This window comes from Heloderma suspectum, chromosome 2, assembly GCF_057233095.1.
Source record: "Heloderma suspectum isolate Gila_16-S chromosome 2, 16-S_ref, whole genome shotgun sequence".
In the NCBI taxonomy this organism is placed as follows: Eukaryota; Metazoa; Chordata; class Lepidosauria; order Squamata; family Helodermatidae; genus Heloderma; species Heloderma suspectum.
The window spans coordinates 339,086,176-339,103,638 of NC_139459.1; the positions used below are offsets into that span (position 1 = coordinate 339,086,176).

Here is a 17,463-nt window from a genome sequence, read left to right on the forward strand (position 1 = left end):
TTACGCCCTAATGAATGTGTTAATGCGCCGCAAGACTCTTGCTGGATTTTATTTATTGGGGTAGGATTGCATCCTTAAACCCAAGTTAATTACTATTATGCTTTTATTTGTTTTAATAACATTTTTATCCCACCCGTTCTCCAAGTAGCACAAGGTAGTGCACTTGGTTCGCTCTCCCCCCTCCTCCCCGCATTTTATCACAGCAATCCTGGGAGGTAGACTAGCCTATTAGTGGCTTGGTTTGCATGTCACAATAACCCGGGGGGGGGGGCACAATTCTGGGAACAGTTCCAGGGATGCTGCTGTGTGCATAATACTTAAAAAAGAAGAAGAAAAGATCTGGATTATTGTGGTATGCAAACTGGGCCAGTGATTGGCACAAGTTCACTCAGAGTTTTGGGGCTGAGTAGGAGTCTCCCCATTCCTAGTCCAAAATGCTAACCACTACGCCAACACTAACCACTACATCACTCTGGCTCTTAAACCTCACTAGTTGCACCCAACAAGCTTGAATTACTCTTTTTGTATTCACAATAGCCCTGTGCAGACATTTAATCTGTGTACAGGTATGTGTGTATTTATTTATTCATCCTATCATGATTTCAGGACGATGTATGGTCAATTATATTACAAAACAATAAAACAGCAGATAAAATCCTTAATATAACAATAAAACCATAAGACAGCAAAAAAAAAAAAAATCCTCAAAAGGTAAAATCCTTAACAATTAAAACATTTCCAACCAATTACAAGGCATGGGCAAATTAAGATTTTTTTTCTGCCACCAAAAAGATTGCAATGTAAGTGCCAGGCGAACCTCTTTAGGAAGGGCATCCCACAGTTGGGGCACCACTGCCAAGAAAGCTCATGTTTTTATGTGACACATTTACCTCCAATACAGGAAGCAGCTGGAATAGGGCCTCTGCAGAAGATTTTAAATCATGGGCAGGTTGATAATGGGAAGAAGTTTCTGTTTGCAGGTTGTAAAAAATTAGTTTATTTTATCTGAATACACAAAACTGTACAAACCACAATCCTCTACATGTCAACTCAGAAGTAAGTCCCACTGAGTTCAATGGGGCTTACTCCCAGGTAAATAGGATTGCATATAGGATTGCAGTCTTAAGTTAACGAGCCAAGATAACAAAGCAGGATCAAACTGTGGCTTGATATCCTGGCATAACTAAATGTGGTTTACACAAATCACAGTTCCCCTTATTCCACTGAAACAGGATATCATGAAATCTTTAAGCTTCCCCCCCTCATGTGCAAGGGACAGAGTAGGGGAAGCATGCAAGTCCAAGGCTTGTTTGTGCTTGCCTGTTTTCCCACAACAGCAAACCAGGAAATGTATCCCAACCCCAAACCAAGAAGATATAAATCAATTGGGATAAGTAAACTGTTGAAAATGAACAATATCCCCAAACCTTGATAACGTAACTTTATCTCTACGGGCTAAAAACATACAGTCACCATATAATACAAGAAGACAACATCAAGGTGTACAGTCATGTCATCCAGTGCCATCTGAACAGTATTGTGACATCTGAATATAGCCACTCTAACTTCATTTTGGAAACTTTCAAAACATTTTTTTTTAGCTGTGTGTCTGAAACAACCACTTCTGGTCCAGCTGCTTTGGGGGGTGCTGTATGTTGTTTGCTTCTTATATTTCTAAATCACCCAATAGCCAAAGCTTCCTTGGCAGTTCTTCTGGGATGGTTTTTGTTTTATCAAGGAGCAGGGAGCAGCTTAGTGCTGGAGAGGCTGGCAAGAGCATTAGTCTGAATCCAAGCTAACTCTCCTGCTCCTGTCCAGATTTGCCACACGTTCCCATCACCATCTGTGCTGCAGAATAGCCACCTGTGGGTTAAAGCGATAGGTGCTTGCAGTGACGTCCTTTGTTCAGGCATGAAATTATACGAGGGGGAAAATGGTTTGGAGAGCATGGCATCATTCATTTCAGTGGCTGCATCATCTTTCTGTAAAAGAAGCAAACAAACAAAAAAGGCGGTGCGGGGGGGGGGAGGAGCCCTCTTGGCTGCAGGTGTTGCGCTCCCAGCTGTGACAGGGGGAAGATCTCAGCGAGAGGAAGAGCAAAGCTGCTTCTCTCACTGGCCAGAGCACAGGGCCCAAGAACATAAGAAAAGCCCTGCTGGATTGGACCAAGGGGGCGCCTGGTCCAGCATTCTGCTCACACAGTGGCCAACCAGCTGCCTGTGGGGCCAAAGGAGCAGCACAGGCCACCATTGTGTTTTGGTCCCAAGCAGCAGGCCATTTTGTCCAGTTGAGGGAGGAAGCGGGGGCTGCCTAGCAACTGCAAGCCATCCTTCGCAACTGCTCTCAGGTCACCATGGAAGTGAAACCCTCTTCAGGCATGTAGTAAAGTGTATAGGCCAGGGATGGGGAACCAGTGGCTTTCCAAATATTGTTGGACTGCACCTTCTTTCACCTTGCAAATAATGAAGGATGATGAGAGGTCCAGTCGGGCAACATCTGGAGGGCCATGTGTTCCTCATCCCTGGTGTAGGCTCCAGAGGTGAGGTGGGAGAGCAGGGATGAGGGCACTAGCCCTGCTTTACTCCATCACTGCCTTCATCACCCTCCATGTGTAGAGCGCAACTGTCTGCAGTGGGAAACATCTCCTCTGTCCGCAGAAGCTCTCCATGTCATTTAGAACCTGGATTTTCCAGGGCTCTAGAGTGTACAGAGAGCTTCCACGGACAGAGGAGGTGTTCCCCGCTGCAGACAGTCGTCCTCTATATACGGAGGGCATGAAGGACACATGGGAGGGGGTGGCCTCTTTCCACACGAGCAAGACGATGAGTGCAGGTTCAAGGGCTCCAGCGGCAGGGAAAGGAACAGGCTCTGGGAAGGACCAGCTAGGGGGGCCATTTCTCTATTGCTCAAAAAGAGGTTGTGCTTCACCACACACAAAAAAGAGGGCAGTGATTTGCATAGAGTTTGCATATGTTTGTATGGATGGATGACGATTTAGAACTTATTACTGAAATTTAAATAGAAATGCAATACATGTCACCACGACCAGGTGACCTGTGTGCCTGCTCAGTGTCTTGTCCATGCACTCTGATGGTTGTTGATGGGCAACTTCAAGGCCCCTGCTGGCTCTCTCCTTAGAGTTCTTTAAACTGGACTTGGACCGAACAGCCCTTCAAACGGAGGAGGCTTTCAAATACAGGGCTGTCCTCTGCAGTGATGTAGTGGAGCCAGGACTTGCAGGGACCCAGTGCCAGCACTTTTTTTTTATTAGCAGGGATGTTGATCTGCCACCCCCTTCAGAATTTCCAACTCCCTCTGAGCTTAGCTGCGGGGGGGGGGGGGGATGCCTATTCCCAATAGCAATATATTGTGCCCTATTGCAGTGCAAAGTATCTAGATGTGGCTTGTTCCTGAAGGGGCAATTAAGACCCATTAGCTTCACAAAAGAGCTTCTCCTGGGGGAGAGGACACCTGGCCACCCTAGGACTGCCACAGGCTAAGGTGGCCTCTGTGTAGGGCAGCCACATTCTCCAGGCTAATCCTGGAAAAGACAGAGGTTTCTCTTGACAGCAGGCACGTTGCTGCAAAGGAAGATTGAACTGGGTAGACAGAACAGTGACCGGAGGCGGCTCTTACCTCTGAGGCGAGATCGGAAGTGGCTGCCTGCTTACTGGCTGGTTGTGTGCTTCTTCTGGTCGTGCCTCTTCAGGTGGCTCTTCTGAATGTAGCTTTTGTCACAGTGGAGGCATTTGAAGGGCCGCTCTGCCCAGTGCAGCATCTGGTGCCTGAGCATGGTTGACCTCACGGTGAACCGTTTCCCACAGTCAGCACAGGAAAAGGGCTTCTCAACAGGCGCTCGGTCATTAGGAGGCTCTGGAGCCAGGGAGGTGATTTGCCCACCTGTGCCGCTCAGAGTCGGAGAGCTTTGGTCATGGAGGTGGCTTGGTTTTCTGGCGCCACTGGGGCACTGCGTGGGTTTCGTCTGGTGGTTCAGGCCTAGGCCAGAGCTTCTGTCTTGCCCAAAATTCGGAGAGGAGTTTTCTTTCCTGTGAAGCCTTTGGTGCCTGGGGATGCTCGATCGGTGGCTGAAGCCTTTCCCGCAATCGGGGCATGTAAAGGGCTTCTCTACCCTGCCACCAATCTGATTAGGAAGGGGGCCAAGGCTAAGCTGGCTGAAGAGTCCCTCCCACCCATCCACGGGGTCAATCTGGTGTCCAGCAACACTTCCTGCACTGCAACTGATGTGGTGGCCACAATCAGGGCATTGGAAGGGCTTCTCTTTGAAGGGGGCCAGCTGATGGGTGAAGGGGTTTCGGTTCAGACTAAGTTTCCCACAGTTGGGACAGGAAGTGGGTGCTTCACTAGTGAGAGTTCCCTTATGAATCCAAAAAGACAGTGGCTCATGCAGACTTTCCCCAATGCCGCTACTAGGGTGACTTCCCACACCTGCATGGTCCTGCGTGGGCAAAGTTTCCCCAGTACCATGATTGCAGCAATGCCCATCCTTTCTTGAATTGTTTCCTGGAAGTGGGTCAGATCTGATGACATCCTGGGTACTGCTTGGCTCAGATCCCCGGGGAACAATCCCTTCCTTTTGTTCCACCACTGTAAAGCATATCGCCATTGGCTGCAGAGAGCCTTCCTCCTGCAGAACTGCTCCATCTACATCTCCCATCAGCCCTTCCCCATCTGGATGATCTTTGGGTGACCCAGGAGACATATTGAGGTTTCTCCTCATGGAGACAGACTCATAGTTCCTTGTCTGCAGATCAGTCAAGCGTCCGGAGAGTTTTCTCTGGAGGACGCCTCCTTCGGGTTCTGGCATGAAATTATACTGCAGTCGCACCGGTGGCATAGCACTGCCTTGCCACAGGGGCTCAAACTGTTCCGTTTCCGTTGCCCCATCACCTGCTTGGAAAACAAAGTGAATGCAGGCATGAGTCATGGCCCAGTTCTGAAAGTGGAGCTACAATTCAGCCTTTGGCATGAATCATGCACAAGGACAGATTTAACTATCAGACACATTTTATTTTAAAACTAACAAACGGACCCAGCTTTGCATAGGTTGAAATAACCCTTAGCTTGATACAGTGAAGCCTTCGAGCAAACTCACACAGCAGTCAGAACTGGACACATTGTGCCTGCCCACCTGAGTGGAGTTGGCAGGCCCTTCCTTTAGGGGGTCGTAGGGGTGCATCACAGCAGGGGCCTGCGGGCACCCCTAGCACAGCTCCTGCTGTGGTGCACCCCCGCAGCCCCCTAAAGGAGGGGTCTGTGCAGCCCAATCCTCGGGGGGGGGGGGGCTGCCCCACGGCAGGGGCCAGGCATATAACTCTGCCTCCCGGCCTGCTAATCTCCCCTGGCTTCAAGCCATATGGACTGCAAGGCTAGGTACTGGTTAGGGAAGTCTGCCCCTAATGGCTGAAGGTGTTACTGCAGGTTTCAACCATATAGACCCGTTAAAATAAATGCCTTTAAAAAACCAAATATCCCTGAGGTGTACGCCCATAGGGTCCCCTTAGAATGCATGCCAAGCTTCAGGTGTCTGGATTTCACGGCCTTGGCCCTATGGTGCTTCGGGGCAGGCAGACACAGATTTTCTCTTACTGTTACAGAAATTGTTTTTAAAGGTTTGAGATTTACGGTTGCATGGAGCACAAGCAGTTGTATGGAATGTGTGTGCTCCTTTCCATAATGGCTATGGCATCATCATACATAATGCAGAAACCCAAGAATCCTTGTCTTATTTTAGGATTTCAGAATGGTAAAAGGTGGAAGAGACCATAAGGGCAACTTTGGACATTACATGCAGGAGTGGAGAGAGGAAGCAATACCTCTCGTGCCCATTTGTGTGTAACATGCAAAGCAGCCCTAAGATCCAGCTAATCCAAGCCCCACTCCATCTCCTGATGAAGATGCACTGGCCAGCATGTTCTCCAAAAGCCCCCAAAGGCGGTGACATTATCATCTCCTTGGGCAAATTCTGCCACAGATGATCACCTATCCTTATAAATAAAAGAAGGTTCTAAAAATATGGAACAGTACAATAATAGTAATGTAACAGCAGCATTTATACAATAATACTGGTCCATTTGGAGGCATCTTCTGTTTCCCGCCTCCTAGCTGAGCAGAGCAGAGGAAGCTGCTCCAGCTGGTCTAGGGGCTATATAAGCAAGCAAGCTCTCAGAGTGAGAGAGAGTGGTCAGAGCGTGCGAACAGGGAGAGCTAACAGGGGTTTGGCAGGGGAGGTCAAGGGGGAGGCCCCTAACATTTTTTTTAATTTCCTTTTCTTGTAACATACACTTCCATACCAGTGGGACTGTTTTTAACCTCCAGTGAATAGAGGACAAAGCACAGGCTATTCTAGTACAATCAGAAAGCTAGAAACAAAAAGGGAATAGAAACTATGGAAGGAAAAGACTCTCCAGTGGTGATGACCTGCAAGGTGTGTGCAATGTTTGTCTGAGATCAACATGGCCTACACGTGCAACAAGTGCAAGTTGATCACGCTGCTGGAAGAAAAAGTAAGAGGACTGGAGCGGCGAGTGTCGACCCTCCAGGGAAGAAGAGAACACGAAGAGTTCTTGGACAGAACGGTGGAACTGCAGCAGTAAGGGGAAGAACAGAAGCTAGAAGAACAGCAGCAAGCTGAGGCAGAAGAGGAAAATGCTGAGGTGAGGAAAAATGAAGTAAGAGGATACCCCTTGGAAAAGGGTGACAGGAGCAGAAGAACTAGAAGCCACTCGGCACCAGTGGAGGTAGTGGAGCTGTGGAACCATTTCCAGGTAATTGAGGATGAGACTGGAGGACAGCCTGCAGAGGAAGAATCAGAGGGGAACCTGCATAACAGCAAGCAAGAGGGTCAGCCAAGCAGAGGCGATGAAACCAAGGCCTACAACAACAGGAAGAGTAGTAGTAGTGGGAGACTCCTTGCTGCGTGGGATCAAAACCCAAGTATGTTGTGACGACCCGTGGACTCGCCAGGTATGCTGTCTCCCAGGAGGATGGATTAAAGACATGATTGAAGGGTTGCCTACACTCATAAAGCCCACTGACAGGTATCCCTTTCTTCTCATCCATGTGGGAACAACTGATACCACCAAGTGGAACTATGAAGAAATTGTGTCAGACTTTGAAGCTTTGGGAAGGAAACTCAAGAACTTTGGGGCCCAGGTAGTTTTCTCATCCATCCTGCCAGTAGTTAGAAGAGGGATAGAAAGGGAAAGAAAAATACTCCGGGTGAATGACTGGCTATGAAGGTGGTGCCGACGAGAGAGATTTGATTATTATTATTATTATTATTATTATTATTATTAACAACAACAATATTTATATACCGCTCCTCATCAGAAGATTTCGGAGTGGTGAACAACATGATAAGAATAAAACAATGGTTAAAAGAGTGTAAAAAGTTAAAACATTTTCTAAAAAAGACAAATCCCAATGAAGTGGAGTTCAACAAACCACGGCTGGTCATGCAAGGAAGGCCTCTTGAAAGAACAACATCTTCAGGAGGCACCGGAAAGAACACAATGTTGGCGCCTGCCTGACCTCTAAAGGCAGGGAATTCCACAGGAAGGGGGCCACCACACTGAAGGCTGTTCTCCTGGTGGACTCCAACCTGGCCATAGGTCCATGTGGAACCACCAGGAACATGCCCTCTGATGACCTCAGTGACTGGGCAGGTTGGTAAGGAAGGAGGCACTCTCTCAGGTATCCTGGTGCCAAGTTGTTTAGGGCTTTGTACACTAGTACCAATACCTTAAACCTGGCCCAGTAGCGAATAGGCAGCCAGGATTCTGGGACCACAGGCTATACTTCCTGGAAGATGGACTGTTGGCAAGGGACGGGTTGTACCTCACAAAGGCCAGGAAGAATGTGTTTGGCCACAGCATGAAGAAGTTTATCAGCAGGGCTTTAAACTGAATCCTCCGGGGAAAGGAGATGTAAAGTTGGGGATAACAATGGATGAAGGCTCATGCACCGCAACAGAGAGAGCAGCAATAATAGCACCCAATAATAGTCTTCAGAAACATGTAGGAAGAAAGCCAGACTATGAAGCACATGGTCTTCGATGTCTATATACTAATGCCCAGAGTATGGGAAACAAACAGAACGAACTTGAACTCTTAATACAGGAGGGAAATTATGACTTGATAGGTGTAACTGAAACTTGGTGCGATAAGTCCCATGGCTGGAATACAGCAATTGACGGATATAACTTGTACAAAAAGAACAGGAGGAACAGAAAGGGAGGTGGAGTTGCACTATATGTAAAAAAAAATACATATCTCTGCACAGAAATACAGGAGGATGAGCTTGGTAGTCCCATCGAGAGAATCGGGGTTAAAATAAATGGAGCAAAGAATAAAAGGAACCTGGTGGTCAGAGTCTACTACCAGCCACCCAATCAAGGAGAAGACGATGATGAAACTTTTGAAAAGCAAATAGCCAATGTTTCAAGGAAGCATGATGCAGTAGTAATGGAGGACTTCAATTTCCCCGATATTTGTTGGGAGACAGATTCTGCAAAACATGGCCCCTCCAGGAAATTCCTGACTTGTGTGGCAGATAACTTCCTCCTACAGAAAGTAGAGGAAGGAACTAGAGGATTGGTTATCGTTGACTTGATCCTAACCAATAGAGATGACTTAGTGGATAAAGTAGCAGTTATAGGAACTCTGGGGGAAAGCGAACATGTTGTACTTGACTTCTTGGTTCTAAGGGAAGCAAAAGCTGAGAGTAGCCAAACGTGTACCGTGGATTTTAGGAAAGCCAATTTTAATAAACCCAGAACAATGATAAGTAAGGTCCCATGGCAAGCGACTCTAATGAGAAAAGGAGTCCAAGATAGGTGAGAGTCTTTAAAAAAGGAAATTCTCAAGGCACAATTACAAACAATTCCAACAAGAAAAAAAGGTGGAAGACAACAGAAGAAGCCAATGTGGCTTCACAAAAAGCTTAGACTTGACCTGAAAACAAAAAAGCACACATATAGGAAGTGGAAGGAAGGCCAAGCAACAAAGGAAGAGTACAGGCAGGTAGCACAGAACTGCATGGATGGCATTAGGAAAGCTAAGGCTGAGAATGAGCTGAGGTTAGTGAGGGATGCTAAAAGGAACAAAAAGGCTTTCTTCAGATATGTCCATAGTAAAAGACAGAGGAAAGAAATGGTGGTTCAACTATTAAATAAGGATGGCAAAATGATAACATATGACAAAGAAAAGGCAGAAGTGCTCAGTTCTTACTTTGGCTCAGTCTTTTCCCGAAAGAGGGCCTATGATCCCCCTGGCAAAAACGAACTATAGGCTGAAGGGGCAGGATTGCAGCTTGAGATCAATAGGCATATGGTCAAGGAACACCTAATGAATGAGTTCAAATCTCCAGGGCCAGATAAACTGCATCCTAGAGTAATAAAGGAACTGGCAGAAGAACTCTCAGAACCACTGTCTATTATCTTTGAGAAATCATGGAGGACAGGGGAAGTGCCAGATGACTGGAGGAGGGCTAATGATGTCCCTATCTTCAAAAAGGGCAAAAAAGATGAACCTGGGAATTACAGACCAGTCAGTCTGACATCAATCCCTGGGAAAATTCTGGAGCAGATGATAAAGCAATCCATCTGGAAGCACCTTGAAAACAATGCCGTGATTACTCGAAGCCAACATGGATTTGTCAAGTACAAATCCTGCCAGACAAATCTGATCTCATTTTTGGATCAGGTAACCTCCCTTGTGGACTGTGGGAATGCTGTGGGCATAATATACCTTGACTTCAGCAAAGCTTTCAACAAAGTGCCCCATGATATCCTGATGAGCAAACTAGCTCAACATGGGCTAGATGAAACAACTCTCAGGTGGATCCACAGTTGGCTACAAAATTGGACTCAAAGATAACTTATCAGTGGGATCTTCTCAAACTGGGGAGAGGTAATGAGCAGGGTACTGCAGGGCCCAGTGCTCTTCAACATTTTTATTAATGATTTGGAGGAGGAGGTGCAGGGAATGCTGATCATATTTGCAGATGATACAAAATTTGGTGGGATAGCTAATACCCTGGAAGACAGAAACAGAATTCAAAGTGATCTGGATAGGCTGGAGCGCTGGGCAGAAAACAACAGAATGAAATTTAATAGGGACAAATGCCAAGTTCTGCACCTAGGAAAAAGAAACCAAATGCACATTTACAAGATGAGGGATACTTGGCTCACCAATACTAGAAGCAAGAAGGATCTTGGAATTGTTGTAGATCACAAGCTGAATATGAGCCAACAATGTGATGTGGCTGCAAAAAAGGCAAATGCTGTTTTGGGCTGCATTAATAGAAGTATAGCTTCCAAATCACGTGAAGAACTAGTTCCCCTCTACTCAGCACTGGTTAGGCCTAATCTAGAGTACTGTGTCCAGTTCTGGGCACTACACTTTAAGAAGGATGCAGACAAACTGGAGAGGGTTCAGAGGAGTACAACAAAGATGATCAGGGGACTGGAAACAAAGCCCTGTGAAGAGAGACTGAAGGAATTTGGCATGTTTAGCCTTGAGAAGAGAAGACTGAGGGGAAATAGGATAGCGCTCCTCAAGTCCTTGAAAGGTTGTCAGAGAGAGGAAGGCCAGCATCTCTTCTCGATCATCCCAGAATGCAGGACATGTAATAATGGGCTCAAGTTACAGGAAGCCAGATTCCAGCTGAACATCAGGAAAAATGTCCTGACTGTTAGACCAATACAACAATGGAACCAATTACCTAGGGAGATGGTGGGCTCTCCCACACTGGAGGCATTCAAGATGAGGCTGGACAGCCATCTGTCAGGGATGCTCTGACGTGGACTCCTGCATTGAGCAGGGGGTTGGACTCAATGGTCTTATAGGCCCCTTCCAACCCTACTATTCTGTGATTCTAGAAAACAGCATTAAAATCACTGACACGGTTCTTAGAAATGGGAAAAAAATTACAATGATGAACTTTCAGATAGGGCATGGTACATTTAAAAATACCTCCAAGGGATTATGTGGGTGATGGTAGCTGTACCTCAAACCTTTTACTTGATCGGGGTCAAGTTGGATGAGTGAGTGGCCTAAGGGAACCCACTCATGGTCTGACCTCCAACTTGTGGCATGGGTTCAAATCCCACTACTCACACACTATTTGGGAAAGGATAACAGATCAGAGGTGCAGCTCACGCTTTCTATGCAGGATAGAGTTTCTATGCACTCGTTGCAGGTCCTGACATCTCCCGTTAAAGGAATCACATGTAACAGGGCCCTTCTCTCCCTGAGAACCTGAAGAGGTTCTCAGTCAGGGTAGGCAGAAGTGGCTAGATGGACCGATGGTCCACCTGAATATAGAACAGCTCTGTACGTCATCAGGGAAATGGGCTCACGCATCCCCCTGACTTGCTGTCTTTCCAGGTGCAGGGATTTCTCAGGATGAGAAAAAATTCAAATATGCAACACCAAGATATTCTGAAGTAATTAAGTACTGGGAGGACAGATTTTCTGACCATGTGAACTGGCTCTCAGCAAGCAGAGGTAAGCATCCTCATCTTCTCACATCCTGCTTATCCTCGCCTGTAAAATGGGGCTGCCAATGACCTCCTTTGTTGGCTTGCATTGAGGATGAATGTGCAAATTCTCACCTGGGTATGAGCATGGCAAAACCTCAAATTCCTCGGCAACCTGGACCAACGAGAGTGGCATCGTGAAGCCTTGTTCTGTCTCCAAGAACATTTCAGGCTTGGGATTCTGCAATTCTGTTCATCCAGAGAGCAAAAGAGGGAAAAAAACCTTAAAGGAAGGCAAGCTCACAGCCCACTGAAGGGCTTCATAGCTCAGTGGTAGAGCATACACTTTGCAGGCAGAAGGAAGAGTTCAATCCCCAGCAACCCCCGGTTAAGCCAGCCTTCTCTGACCTGGCCCCCAAGATGTGTTGGATTACAAGCCCCATCATCTACAGCCAGCAGGTCAATGGCCATGCTGGCTGTGGGTGACACGAGTTGTAATCCAACACATCTGGACAGGACACCAGGTTGGGGAAGGCTGATTTTGGGCACAATCCTATGCATGTTCAGACAGAAGAAACATCCTACAACTCCCAGCATGGCTGGCTGGGGTGTGCTGGGAGTTGTAGGGCATTTTTCTGTCTAAACATGCATAGGGTTGTGCCCTTCAGCAGTTAGGCAATTGGTGATGGGAAAGTCCCTTCTCTGTCTGAGACCCAGGAGAGATGTTGCGAGTCAGAGCAGAGCAGCTGGGTAGCGGTCTGACCCACTGGAAGGGCAGCTTCTTATGGCCAGCAAGCCAATTTATAGAATCTCTCAAGGAGAAATGAACGACTACAGCAAATTTACCCAGGCCCACAGGCCCTTGGGGTCATTCCCAGGGCCACAACTGCCTGTCTACCAGGTATGGTTTTCCTGTAAAAGGATTCTCCATTTTGGGTGCTACATACAGTTACAGGGCAGCCATTTTGAAGGCCAAGGCAATACCCTGTGACTGCTTTCCCACTACAGCTCCAGCCTACACAGGTGAATGCTGGGCCAAAACAAATGTGAGGCAGGAAATCCGAGACTGGATCTCCTGTCTTCAAAGTGTGTATGTGTGCGTGGAGGCTGTTTAATCCTCTCTCCACCAAGGTTTCCCCAGGTTGTCTATTGAACCTCAGATACTGAACTGAAGCTCCACGCTTCTGTTGAGGACTTAAGGGCACAATCCCATGGCCGCTAGACAGTGGCTAGACAGCCATAGGATTGGCCAGTTCCTGGAGAACTGCCCCCCCACTGCCTCCTAGGCAGCGCGGAATGGCCCCCCGCTCCCTGCTCGGAAGAGTAGCGCAGAACGGGGAAAATGGGGTGTTCCTGGGGGCAGGGAGGTTGGAAGTGCTGGTGCGACACTTCCTATGTGTCCTCTGGCCTCCCCCGCCCTCCCATGCTCTGAGGTCCCGCGGCTAGACAGCTAGAATCGGCTGTCTAGCCGCAACTGCAGGACAGCTGGAGCCCAGAGATGTGCTCCTCACCACTCCTCCCACCCCGCAGTGGATAGGGCTCTGAGCTCAGAGGCGGCCATCTCCCCCCATAGGATTGCTCTCTAAGTGGTTTATTAGCAGGTCCTGTGCATCTCCCTGGCAGGGTTTCTAATGCAGGCCTGCAGCAGGATTTCTCCTAGGCCAGGGGAACAGAGGGGAAGGCTGTGCTTAAGGCATGGGTGGGGAAGCTGCCACCCTCCATATGCTGCTAGCTGCCACCTCTCATCATTCCTCATGGCCTGTGGCTTGTGGGCTTCCCAGAGGCACCTGACTGGCCATGGTGGGAAACAGGATGCTGGATTAGATAGGCCAGGGGTGGGGAACATGCGGTCCTCCAGATGACTGAAGCTCCCAACATCCCTGACCATGGGCCAAGTTGGCTGGGGTTGATGAGAGTTGGAGGACATCCATTTGTATAAAATTTGCACATGGTAATTTATATGTATAGACGCAAGTTTAGAAATTAATTATTACTATAGTTTAAATAGAAATATAGTACATCTCTCCATTGTGTAGAAGACTGTGACCTGTGGGTCTTGCTCACTCTGCTGTCCAGGTACTGTGGATGGGCAACTTCGAGCCCTCCCCCCGGAAGGTTCTTTATCTTTACATCAGATTTGGACTGGACAGATCTTCAAATAGAGGACACCTTCAAAATAGAGGACAGTCCTCTGGCAGCCCTTCAAATGGAGGACTGGCCTCTGCAAAAAAAGGGCATATGGCCACCCTAACCACCCCTGAGATAGACTGTTGATTTGATCCAGATGGGCTCTTCCTCCTATGTAATGGTGTAGTCAGCAAGGTTACCAGAAAATAACTCCATCTTTCTACCTCCATAATGCCTTGGGAAAGAAGATGCTTCTGTGCAGCTCGTTATCAGTTCTACCTGGATGTGTTGATTTGGATTCTACACACCTTTGTTCGAAGTGAGTGGCTATGACTGCAATCCTATGTAGATTTACCAGGAAGCGAGATGTATTTATCTCAAAAGGTCCTACTTTTGAATAAGCATGCATAGAATTGGACTACACACCTATTTTTTGTGGCTTCTTTTACTTTATTGCAGTGTGGAAGGTCCTCTCCCTTCCTAGGATCCCACTCATATCCTCCCAGTTATTCCACACCTCCCAGTAGCCCCTCCTCCCCCAGCCCATTTGAGAACATCAGGACTAGATGAGTGTGAACTCTGGATGTTTAAAAAGCCAGGTCCAAATCCCTGCTCAGCTGTGAAGCTTACTGGGCAGCTGTGAGCAAAGCGATGACCTCTCAGCTTAACCTACTTCAGAGGGGCGGTGTAACACACACAACATTGTTTTGGCTGGACAGAAGACAGGACAAAGATTTGATAAAGAGCATGAGGAGACTCAAGCCTTACCTAACCAGGAGAGCATGGTGCAATACTGCTGGATGTTATTCCCATTGAGGGCGAATAGGTAAGGGTCCAAAGCAAACTCTTTTTCCTCGGTGAGACACACAGACACCTCTTCAAAGGTCGTTGGCTCCTAAAGCAGCAAGAATGAGCCCATTCCCCCAAATCAGCAAGTGCTCAGACTCAGAAGAAAAAAGGTGTGTGTGTCGGGGGAGAATGCCCATAGCCCAGGTCTGTCTTTCACAGTTTTGACATTTGCCCTGCACATACAGCTGTACACATCGGGGCTCTGTTTAAGAGTTTAGGTGTACCATTCAAGGTCAGAGGTTGCCATTTCCCCTCACAACGCATGTTAGAATAGCAGTAGTAGTGGAATACTAGCGCTAGGGCTGGAAGGGGCCTACAAGGCCATCGCGTCCAGCCCCCTGCTCAGTGCAGGAATCCAAGTCAGAGCATCCCTGACAGCTGGCTGTCCAGCCTCATCTTGGACGCCTCCAGTGTGGGAGAGCCCACCGCCTCCCTAGGTCATTGGTTCCATTAACCAATTTCATTTTACCCAGAATGGAAAAGGATGCAAAATGGAGCCTCTGCATGTACAACTTGGCTGGAGGGGGGGTGGGCTTTGAAGAGCCAGATCAGGGTCCCTGTGTCTACTCTAAGAGTAAAAAAGGAAAAGATGAAACAGCTGCAAACCACATTTAAAATAATATCTGCTTGGGCCCTCTGTACACGTGATCAGAAACTTGTCTTTTGAGGGGTTTCCGATTATGCAGAGAGGCTTCATGCATACAACTACCTGTCTGGTTGCCTTCCCCAATACAGACCTGTGCAATCATTAAGATAATCAGGGGAGGCCTTGGTGGTGCCCACCACATGGAGTACCCCCCACCTTGGTATTTGCGAAGCGCAAACTGCAGCATGTTTTAGGTGCTAATTAAAGACCCATCTCTTTACCCAGGCCTTCCTTCCCTGAGCGAGTGTGCTGTCCAGTTTGCTTGTTAATTATGCATGGTATATAACTAATGTGATTGATATTAATTAATGTAATTAATTATAATGGTGAGTATTGGTTTTAATGTTTTTATCAATGTTTTATGTGCATTTTAGCAATTATGTATTTTAATTTTATATCACGATGCATTTGCATTTAATGTATTTAATCTTTAATCTTCCTGAGGAGAAATATGTTTTTAAATATAGTACGCCGTATATAAATCTGTTACATAATAAAATAATAAATAACTATATGTGCTAGATCTCCAGATAAACACATGGCAGTCAGGAGCAGGGACAGTGGGCATAATTGTGACTGACACACACACACACGCACGCAGGCTCATTGAACATTTGATAAATGCTCTTGAAGACCAACTCCTGGATTCGTGAGGGACTCACTCCGGTTTGTCTTGCAATGCAACTCCCATTGAATTCAGTGGGTCTTACTCCAAAGGAGGTCCAGGTATTTTGGACTACAGCTCACAGAATCATTATCCATTGGCCATGCTGCCTGGGGCTTATGGGAGTTGTAGTCCAGAACATCTAAAGGGCACCAGGTGGCTGACCTCTGATGGACAGGATTATGCTGCAACCCGATATGCCCTCTTCCCTGGGAGTAAGTTCCACTGAATTCCATAGGGGCTGTGCAGCAAGACAGACTGCAGGAGTCCTTTATTCAGGAGTGAGTGCTTTATTCAGGGGGCTTCACAGGAGGGTACTGTAAGCCTCCACTGGTTGTGTTGGCGCAGCTTCCGTGACAGCTAGAAGATAACACATCCCTGGGGCAATCCTCAACCTCCAGACTGCAGGTATATGAAACCAGATGAAGGTCAGATAAGCAAATCACCTTCACTGGGGAGTCTGCCCTGCCCTGCCCCTCCTTCCTGTTCCCACAATACACAAAAGACAAAAGTATTGGCCCTTTCCACCCCCACCCCGCATCCCACCTTCCGCCTTACCTGAAGGTACTGTTCAGCAGCCATGTCCACTCTTCCTCCTCCTCTTGGAGGCTGGGCTTAATCAAAGATTATATTCTACACCCTAGATTCAGCATTAAAAATGTGGAGATACCAGATCATTGATTGATTGATTGATTTTATTTGTTGCATTTTTAAAACTGCCTAGTACCCAAAGTTCCCTGGGCAGTGTACAATACAACATATACGAAGTAGCAATAAAACAAGTCAAATAAAACCAAACTAAGCAACTGAGATCTTCACTACTTCCTTCCTTTTTAACCACTCCCCCACCTGAGTTTTTGTTTAAGTTTGTGAATTTGGAAGAGTTTCTAATAGGAGGGAGTAGTACAGAAAGCTTCTAAAAAGTTAACTTAATTAACAACGGGGGCCAGGGTTGTCCAAAATAATTTTGCTAAGGGTTCCTTATTTCCAGACCACAGCTTCTGAAGATGTCAGGGATGGGCACCTCAGCTCCATTATTGAATACCTTATTATGCATATGGTGCCATCAATGTACTTGGCATTTTACCAGATAACATTGCAATCCTATACACAGCTACACAGAAGTAAGTCCCAGTGTGTTCAATGGGACTTACTCCCAGGCAAATGTGAATGGGATTGCTGCCTAAATAATGAAAAAAGAAAACATTCCTTCAGCAAGGAGCTTACGGAGCAATCCTATACATGTCTACCCAGAAGTAAGTCCCATGGAGGCCAATGCGGCTCACTCCCAGTCCAGGTAAGTGGGCATGGGGCTGCAGCCTTACAACTTACATTGCTACTGTAAGGGAGGGAAAGACAGAAGTAGTATCAGCACAATCCTATGCATGTCTATTCAGAAGTAAGACCCATTGAGTTCAGTGTGATCCTAGACCTACTTTCCTGGGAGTCAGAGCCATTGAACTCAATGGGTCTTACTTCTGAGTAGGTGTGCATAGGATTGCATTGGTAGCGTATTCATTATCCAGACTAGGTAAAGCAGACCCAGCAGTACTCTACAGATCAATGCATCTTCAAGAACTACGGCTGGAGTGACTATCTAAGGTTGTGTGCTCAAGAGCACTGCCAGTTCGGAAGCATGGCTCTACTTCTTCATGCATTTCGGCATGGGAAAAGATG

The 17,463-nt window shown here is 47.1% G+C and overlaps 1 protein-coding gene across 1 annotated transcript; it reads right to left on the reverse strand.

Annotated features, from left to right (window-relative positions):
• Nucleotides 1-2,578: 2,578 nt before the first annotated feature.
• On the reverse strand, nt 2,579-16,368 carry LOC146355132 (uncharacterized). The gene is made up of 5 exons (XM_084829845.1): nt 16,345-16,368; nt 14,396-14,522; nt 11,636-11,749; nt 3,672-4,908; nt 2,579-2,759 (listed from the first exon to the last, which is right to left on the reverse strand). The coding sequence occupies exons 1-5, from the start codon at nt 16,366-16,368 to the stop codon at nt 2,579-2,581; spliced, it is 1,683 nt and encodes a 560-aa protein (XP_084685971.1).
• Between the last annotated feature and the right edge of the window lie 1,095 nt (nt 16,369-17,463).

Excerpts from the sequence above, each read along its gene's own strand:
- LOC146355132 (XM_084829845.1), bottom strand. The coding sequence starts at position 16,368 with ATGGCTGCTGAACAGTACCTTCAG. Across the intron at positions 14,523-16,344 it reads CTGCTGAACAGTACCTTCAG|GAGCCAACGACCTTTGAAGA; the intron begins GTAAGGCGGAAG and ends TTGCTGCTTTAG. Across the intron at positions 2,760-3,671 it reads AAGAAGCACACAACCAGCCA|AGGACGACTGTCTGCAGCGG; the intron begins GTAAGCAGGCAG and ends CTCCGTATATAG.